At 36.8% G+C, this 9,085-nt stretch overlaps 1 protein-coding gene across 1 annotated transcript in view; it reads left to right on the top strand.

The window, feature by feature from the left end:
• Positions 1-241: 241 nt before the first annotated feature.
• Positions 242-9,085, top strand: part of LOC108674758 — a gene marked incomplete at its 3' end in the record, with an annotated part of 11,529 nt that continues 2,685 nt past the window's right edge. The window contains exons 1-5 of the mRNA XM_047881386.1: positions 242-321; positions 804-1,003; positions 1,308-1,445; positions 2,882-2,939; positions 4,451-4,531. Coding sequence (XP_047737342.1) covers positions 270-321; positions 804-1,003; positions 1,308-1,445; positions 2,882-2,939; positions 4,451-4,531 — 529 coding nt within the window. The remainder of the gene's footprint in view (positions 322-803; positions 1,004-1,307; positions 1,446-2,881; positions 2,940-4,450; positions 4,532-9,085) is intronic.

Genomic DNA, 9,085 nt, shown 5'->3' with positions numbered 1-9,085 from the left:
ACTTGCTGGATAAAGGGCTAATTGTAAGATAATATTAAATATAAGATGAAAAATTGTTGTTTTGCTAGCAGTTCTTGAAAATCACTTGTGAAATGATTGCTGTTACCTGCAGTTTTGAAAAATACAGCAATCCCTTGATTAGCACGGTTTTGAATACCGCGGTTTTGATTAACACGGAAAAAAAAATTTGCAACCTACCCTTAATCAACGCGGTGCCAGTTTTGATTAGCGCGATCCCTGCAGCTGCCGTGGGGAGGGGCTGGTGTGCCATGCCAAGCCTCGCTCAAGTGTGTGCTGATGCTGGCAGTGTGAAGTGTGAAGGTGAGCCTGGCATTTTGCTCCATCCTGGCATTTTGCTCCATCCATGGTTGTATGTAGTAGTGTTGTCTTTGATCAAAAATAGATAACAGATGTTATGTATTTGTTGATTGTTAACAGATGTCATGGTCAATTTAATGCAGAAAATAAGAATGAAAGTAAAAATATGAAGAAGTGCTTCCATCAAGCCTCTTCCATAAAAAGTAACCTGATTTTAGCTGTAGAAATTTTTCATGTGTGGACACATTTTCAATTGATACTATCAGCAATAAGTAACTTTAATTACCTGACTGTAGATGAATTAGATAATATTCGGAATTTACAGGTTCTCGGACAAACAGGCTAAGGATAAAAAGAAATTTCCATTATAATATTACAACGCAACAACTAACCTCTTTGGAAAATGAATGAGGATTTTCTATGTGGATGAAAAATTTTACTCTCAGGAACATTTTCAACCTTGCTTCACTATTTACTTTGTGCAGCTTTGGATGCTGGTGCTGCCTCCTCAGCCCCTGAAGTTCCAATTGTGTATGTCAAAGAAGAGTTAGTGGAAGCCATGGAGCCAGTGCATGTGAAGGAGGAGTTAGTGGAAGCCATGGAGCCAGTTTATGTGAAGGAGGAGATAGTGGAAGCCATGGAGCCAGTTCATGTGAAGGAGGAGCCATTCAATTATGACGAAGAGGTAAATGTGTTAGCTTAGATGGCAACTGAAAATCTGAATTTATTTAATTCTTCTGTAGAATTTAACAATGGATAGGTTGAAAGAATGTGTATATTTATGATATATTGTTTATTGAAAAAGAAAACGTATCAACCAAAATGAATCTTCAAAAAGTTTTAAACAAGTTATACTGATAGGTGAGGAAAACCTACAAAATGAGTAGCCTTGAAATTAATGTACCAATTCTCCACTAAACTTTTGTCAAGATTTTCAAGATTGATGGTTTTCTTATGAGCTCAAAAATTATTTTTACCTGTCTTGGCAGGCCCATGAGCTCCCCAGCCCTGGTTGTGGGGACCCGCCAGTCCCTCCTCCCCTGCTGTGTGTGCCCTGCAAGAGGGAAGCGCCAAGCGAGGCTCATGAGGCTCCCCACGCCCCTCAACATTCCTCATTGATTGATGGGGTAACAAAATTTGTGGTTGGTAGTGTTGGTCTGGAGGAAAGCATTTATATATTCCCTGGTTGTTGAATTGACTATTATATTGTGTATGAAGATAAGGTGAATGATTAATAAATGAATTTTTGGGTTTTTTCCTGATCAATGCTTGAATCCTATTAAAATTTAATTGCAAGGTGTAAGCATGAAAATGTTTTATTTTGAGTAAAAGCATTTTTGAAGCCCAGCAGGTCCAGCTTGTTATGTGCATGCTTAAATTTTCAAGTCATTTTTTTATGCTTGTCCATGTGTAAGGAATACTGAATACTGAATTTTCTGATAACCTCAGCTCCTCGGAATACCGCTGGGCATTCATTATATTGAGCAATCATTCAACAAAACAACATTGATAGAAAAAAATAGGGTAATCCATCTCTGCTTTTTACTAAATTTTTGAGCCAATGATGCATTTAATGCCACAAAATCTATTGTTGTTCGACAATCATTTTTCTAAGCCTGCAGTCATTAGCTTGTAATCTAGTTTGTTAGTGGGTTTGGTCAGCCATTTGCTCCTTGGAAGGATGTTCCCAGTGAGGCTGTCATGGGCATCAGTGCATCAGGAGTGTGGAGTTTTGGCGTGCGTATTTTGTATGGTTATTTGTGCTGTACACTTCATTCCTATTGATATTTTGTAACCTTTTATTTCTTGCTACTTATTTCGTTATTGTTATTTATATTTCTTATCTGTTTTGTGTCATTATTTTATTATTTCTGTAGATGCTGATGGGAAAATTGATCTCGGGAAAAATTGTTTCAGGAAGCATAGATACATGCAGAAATTCAAATTTGAGTAGCTTCTACAAGAAATTATAAAGAATTATCTGATCAATTTACTCGTATGGATTCTTAGAAATTTTTCATAATATTGGAGAAAATTGCCAACAATAATTCCATAAAAAGTGGTCACCATGCTAAAAGAAATTGAAATATTCTTATTATATTCAATCTAATGCAAATGGAAATTATCAAGCTGCAATTTGATTTTATTTTCTCTAGCTACTTTAAATTAAACAAATTGATATTGCATCTCTTGCTTCTCCCAATTTTTGCAAAACTGTGTAAGAACGTCAATTTCATTGTCTGAGTCAAAACATTAATTTATATGCTCATGTTTGAATTCCTAGACATGGCATGGCTGAAGATGTATGAATGGATGAACTGATGATTGGAGATGGTCGTAGGCGTGATAATGTAGCCTCACACATAAACTAGGGGACGAGCTGGGCTTTTGGTAACTTGCCGGCAAAAGGCTTAATGTTCATTCATTTAACTTTTAAAATTAAAATTTTAGAATGAATTAAGACTTTACCAATAAGTTTTTGCCTCAAAAATCTTGTGCTTAGAAACAACCAGGTGATTGCTGCTGTTATTTGGGTTGAAGTGACGTGTCTTGGTGTGAGCAGCGCAGCAGCGGCGAGTTGTCTACGCCTGGGGAAGCTGCAGCAGCGGCTGGTGGCTGTTGTTATTTGGGTTGAAGTGACGTGTCTTGGTGTGAGCAGCGCAGCAGCGGCAAGTTTTCCGCGGATGAGGAAGCTGTAGCAGCGGCTGGTGGCGGNGTTTGTCTTTCGAAATGTAAATTAAGTAGGCATATTCTTTTTAAACATTCAGCAAAGAAACCTTTTACCTGCTCTGAATGCTCATATGCTTGTGTCATACAACATCAACTAACTCTACATATTCTTTCCAAGCATGCAGCAGAGAAACCTTTTTGTTGCTCTGAATGCTCATATGCCTGTGTCACACAACAGCAATTAAGTAGGCATTTTCTTTCGAAACATTCAGCCAAGAAACCTTTTACCTGCTCTGAATGCTCATATGCCTGTGTCACAGAACAGCAATTAAGTAGGCATTTTCTTTATAAACATTCAGCAGAGAGACCTGTTACCTGCTCTGAATGCTCATATGCTTGTCTCACACGAACAGATCTAAAGCGACATATTCTTTCCAAGCATACAGCAGAGAAACCTTTTTGTTGCTCTGAATGCTCATATTCCTGCGTCTCACGAACAGATCTAAATCGACACTGTCTCTCCAAGCATTCAGCTGAAAAGCCTTTTGGCTGTTCACAGTGTGAATATTCGTGCGTCGATCGTCGCAACCTCGATCGACATATTCTCCGTATGCATTCTTGAGCAAAATCTCACCCAATGGAGAGAAATTCTTGATTAATTTACGATATAAACGAGTGGACCTCCGTTGCTAGATGCTGTTCCCGGTGCCCCAGGCTCAATTTTCTTGTTGATATTGGCATGGTGCTGTCCGGTGTCAATCAGGCGTCTTATTTTATTCATTATAATTAAGACGTAATATTCAGTAGACGTGATATAGATTGGTGTAAAAGTGCTAGACATGAGTCAGCATGGGCATCATCACGTGAAAGATCACGCGATCAAGCCCTCAGTAGTGGGCGGAAGCCGTACTTCTATAAAAGGGCTGGAAAACTTAGTAAGGCCCCGCAGAAGCTGACAAGTACACCCGCCGCGATGGAACTCGCTGTAGAGTTACTATGACCTAACGGTCGACGTCTTAGCTTTACCTGTATCGTATCACTCATGTCTTACCACCCGGTATCAAGATAAGTTCTCCAGACAGATGGTGTCTTACTTATCCCTTACGAACTTAGTCACGAATCCCTGTTCTCAGGTTTAGGTAGAAATATAATAAATCTGAAGGTCCAAAAACAATCATCCGAGACAGTACCAACAGCTGGATATTTTCATTGCATAATTAACCAACTGCTCAATAGAAACCACGAGACAATTTTAAAAATATTAAGACGTTTGATGTGTAAAATTTGAACTTGTTCTTGAATGTTTACATGAAAATTGTCATTGCATAGAAATACCTCTTTTCAATGCATATAATTTGCTTCTTACTATTATCTGCGCCATTTGTCAGGTTTTTCAGTATTTTTGGACAATAATATCAGAGAATGGACATTAGAGATTTAATTCAGACGTATTATTGGCTAGATGCTGAAGAGATGAACGGAGACGCCGAGTTTGCATCAGCAAACTTGCGCGAGCGAGAACGTCCCATGACGCTTATCTGGGGTACAGCATACAGGGCTTTAGCTTAGGCGCAAGATGACAGCATACAAGGCTTTGGCTTAAGGAAGGATTACATCATACAAAGCTTTCGTATAGGGCCAGGATTTCTGCATACAAGGCTTTAGCTTAGGGGCAGGATTACATCACACAAGGCTTTAGCTTAGGGGTAGGACTTGTTACTCTGCCCACCAAGTGTGGGAGTGATGTGGTGGCCCTCGGGCGCGGTTCATGGCAATATCCAGCCTGGCATCAATTGTTGCAGCTGCTGCCGTAGTGGTTGCCGTCTTCTGTCCATCCTGGCTTGACACTTTTTGCGAATTTGAGTTGAAGGCAAAAGTTTTCTATGTTACTTTTATATATTATCGCGTCTATTTTGTTTTCTGAAGTTCATTTCAATATAATCCGATTTCCCTGCTGTCACTTTCAGGGTTGAAATAACTGATGTTAGTTAAGTTCCTGTTTTATTTTCCACGCATATCTCGTGTGTGAGGAACGCTGACCAGGCGGAGGCTGAAGTAAAAAGCATTGATTTCGTATTGACTTTTTTCTCCTCATATCTTTTCAAGGTGGCGAACCTCATGAAACTTGTTTAAATGCACAGTGTACAATTATAATTATACTGAATAGAGATGGTTGAAATTTAAAGTGTTTTGCCTTTGTTATTTGTTTACTTTGCTATTTCTTATTAAACAGATTGTTTCAAAAGGCTAGGAGAAGTTTGTTTTGACTTGGCTATTGTCAATAGGACGTCATAACTGGCTCCACTTAACCTATCCTAACATAATCTTTAGGAAAATCAATTCTCATCAAATACGTTGCCGACTAGAAAATTTTGACTATGCTCCAGGTGGCGATCACGAATTGACTTAGTTTCATGATAGGCACTTGCATAAAACGTGGGCTTGAGTCCGATGATGAGTTCAGCGAAATGAAGAATCAGTGTTGCTACAGCGATTCTGTTGACGCGTACCATATTATGTTGCGTTATGAATTGTGTACAACTTCAAGGGACAACGTAGCCCAATGATTACAGTTCAGAGTACCGAGATTTGAGCAATGGATGCGTGTTTGAACCAAGCTTCTCGTTACAGTAATGGTCATAATATGCTTGGCGGCCGTGTGGCTTAGAACAGCAAAAATTTCGCAGTGAATTGTGGGTTCAAAATCATACTAAGCTTTAAACATTCTGCTATGTAGTGAATCAGCGATGAGCAAGATGTGGCCTCGTCAATGCTGACAATAATATTTGTAGAAACGCTTTAAAATTGGAATGGGCATGATTATAAGCATTTTGATTTGCTGGAATTCAGGAGTCTGTGTTCTTATAAAGTCCATAGTAATGACATGTAATGCATTGTGAATTATGACATCTATTACAATATACGAGCAAGAAATCTGCTTTCAAGAATGGATTTTGATCATGTAGTAATTATAAACATAGAATAACATAACGATGCACCATACATAATACCTGTGTTGAATCTCTGATACTCACTCAGAAGCTGCTCCGTTTTATATAAAAAATCCGGAATCTCTATATTTTCCGCGCCGTATGACTGATATATTTTTCGCCGCATGTTGAAGTTGAACTCACCGCCGCTCTCCAAGTACTGCTTCCCCTTCTGGACGTGAGGCAAGTGGTGAAGAATCAAGTCCTCAGAAAGTGTACAAAAAAAGAAGTACTAGGGCGCCAGTACCTCCGTCGGTGACGCGCCTCACCTTAACAAACTCGCATAGTGGTAAACGAGAGACTATTTTTGCTCTTTTTGTGTCCTATTAGAAGACCAGCTAAGTAGTAAGTATCATAGATAACTGCATGATTGCATCATACATGTCTTACATGAGAATATTAGACAGACTGTGACTGTAAGTCTCATAAGTGGCAACTAAAAAGCCTATCACTGTGAAAATGCTGCATATTTATGCATGTGAAAATTGAAATTGTGGAAATCCTTGTATTTCTGTCTAGTTATAAATAAAGATTGCTTTTTTTTTCAATAATTTTTGGAGTGTTGAGTTAGAGCTTGTAATTTATTTTTCATGCTTTTCAAATTGTGCATGAAAAATGAATTTATATACATAAAATGGGGTGACTTGGACCATTTTTAGCAACTACATTTTTGTGATGCATATAATCACATAGTAAATATATAAAATTGCACCTCTCCATCATAAACACCATGAGTGCAAGCCTCTAATATTGCAGTGTTGCCTGACACCTGTTGCCACATGCGCAGTGCCTGGTCAGAGCGTCAGACTGTGTGCGTGTGTGTGGTTGCTCCAGAAGCCATTGATATCTTATCTGAGATAATGTATAGACTTTTTCAGGTGTCAAAAGTTGTTCAGAGTCATAAATTTCATACCACAGAATAGATATGCAACTAGATACTTATATTTCATGTAAATATCCTACTGGAAAATGTATCTACTATGGATGTACTATTAACATACGTGCATATCTATTCTGTAGTCATTCGAATTTTACAATTATTGTGATACAATAATATTGCTATTGTAATAGCAATATTATTGAAATATTGCTATTAGCGCTGCATTGCAAAATAAAAGCTGCGTTAGTAAAGCCACAGTACATTTCAAATTGCTGGAATTTGGCATGGTCACCTATTGCATCCCATTTATCAATAAAAATGAGACCAAAAAATTGATGACATAATTGAGGTGTGCTCTACTCTAAAATGAGCAGTTTTGCTGTTTTAATGAAAAATTTGATGATGTTAAATAAGAGAAAAAATTTGCTTCACTATTGCTCCATTGTGCATTAAAGGTATCCATTTAATTTTTGAACTACGTATAGCCACCATAAGAACATAAACATGTATATTTTTTGTCCCAGCCATTGCGGCCCCTTCAGCATTATATAATTTCTTTCTATGCTGTTGGTTCAATGTAAAAAAAACATTATACAAATACATCGGCCTATGTCATGGCTTTGTTGTTAAAAGTATATTTTCTCATAAGAATTTGTGTGAATACTAAACAAAATTTTTGAATATTTGTCTCTTGGTAGCAATTAGAATGATGACATACTGATTTGTGATGTAATAATCAAGATAATTGATTATTATATCAATTACAAGGTATGAATAATAACAGTAGTTTGTAAATATTTTTCATAAAGATGTATTATGTTAAGGAGGTTAAAAAAATTATTTGATTATATAGGATGTATTTAAAAAATAGTTCTAAATCTGAAAGACTGCAAGTGCACACAGTAAGGTTTCCGGTACCTTGGATGGATCAGGATGCAGCAAAGCTTGTCCAAAAATCAGTCGCAATGAGTGTAAGTGTTGCAGTGTGTGGAGAGTAAGGGATACCTATACTATTAAAGTTGTTAGTAGCATTTATTTATTAAAAATTACCCAGTGATGCATCTTGAATATGGCTGGCAACATTTTGGGCCTAAAATCCATATCTTGACAATGCTGGTTGCAAACAAAACAGTAATACTTCAGAAAACAGTAATACTTTTCTCAACTAGACTGTAAGCACATGTATTTTGCCACAGTCATGGCTACCTTATGCCCAGTTTACCAGAATGATCTGATAGAAGCTCAGAAACTAGAAATGGATATTCCATGTGAGCTTGCTACACTATGGATACAAATTTTATCTTTTTATTATAGGCAGGCATGGAATATTTCTGCTGATCTCTCAGAAACAAGAATACAGCAGCTACCTCCCTCACTCCAGATGTGAGTGAGAGCTAAGCTTGGAAATTAGGCAGATGCTAACTTTGAATTAGATAGAAACACATGGCTGTGCAAACAATTTCTCCTCTTCCTATAGCCCTTTTCTAATTTAATTTGTGAAAATGAGAAAGAAATTTTGAATTTTTTCCTTCAAGTTTCAAAAATTGCCTGGAAACAATCATTGTCACTGGCATTTTTTTAGAAAATTATGCTTGTTATTCCTTTGAATTCAACTGAATTCAGTTGAACTGAATTTTCTGTTGAACTGAATTCAACTGAAAAATTGGGCTAAAGCCACCTGTTAACATAGACTAGAATGATCAGATGATCATAGACTAGAATGATCTGATGATCTCAGACAATTTTACTCATACCTCTGTCATCTGTGCAATTTATCCTTGAAAATTTAAAAAATGGCATGTTTGGCCTGCAATTTTGTAAAATCATTTGTGCAATGATTGATTTTACTGGTGATTGTTGGAAAATTTTCACAATATTCAAAATTAATGTGGAGTCATTCAAGTTCCTAAGTAAAAATGATAGGCAAATGACATGCAAATCATGGCATTATTTTATTAAGATTATTGGATAGAATCTCTAGTATATATATATTGAAATTAGGTAAATGATATCCAATTTATCATTCCAAGCACTTGATTTTAATCATTGCATTTGGAAATTATTTAACATCAACCTCATTCATTTGAAAACAAATTTTGAGTGCAATTCATCTAACAAAAATTACAGTACAAATTTTTTCCCCATTATTAGGGAATGAATGATTTGCTTTGCTTCTATAAAAGAAAACATTTGACACCAAGCATCTTCATTTCAATAAGTATTCAAA

This window comes from Hyalella azteca, unplaced genomic scaffold (genome assembly GCF_000764305.2).
Source record: "Hyalella azteca isolate HAZT.00-mixed unplaced genomic scaffold, Hazt_2.0.2 contig7773, whole genome shotgun sequence".
Taxonomy (NCBI): Eukaryota; Metazoa; Arthropoda; class Malacostraca; order Amphipoda; family Hyalellidae; genus Hyalella; species Hyalella azteca.
Note: the sequence above shows the minus strand (reverse complement) of the source record. Positions and strands in the feature narration are given on the sequence as shown.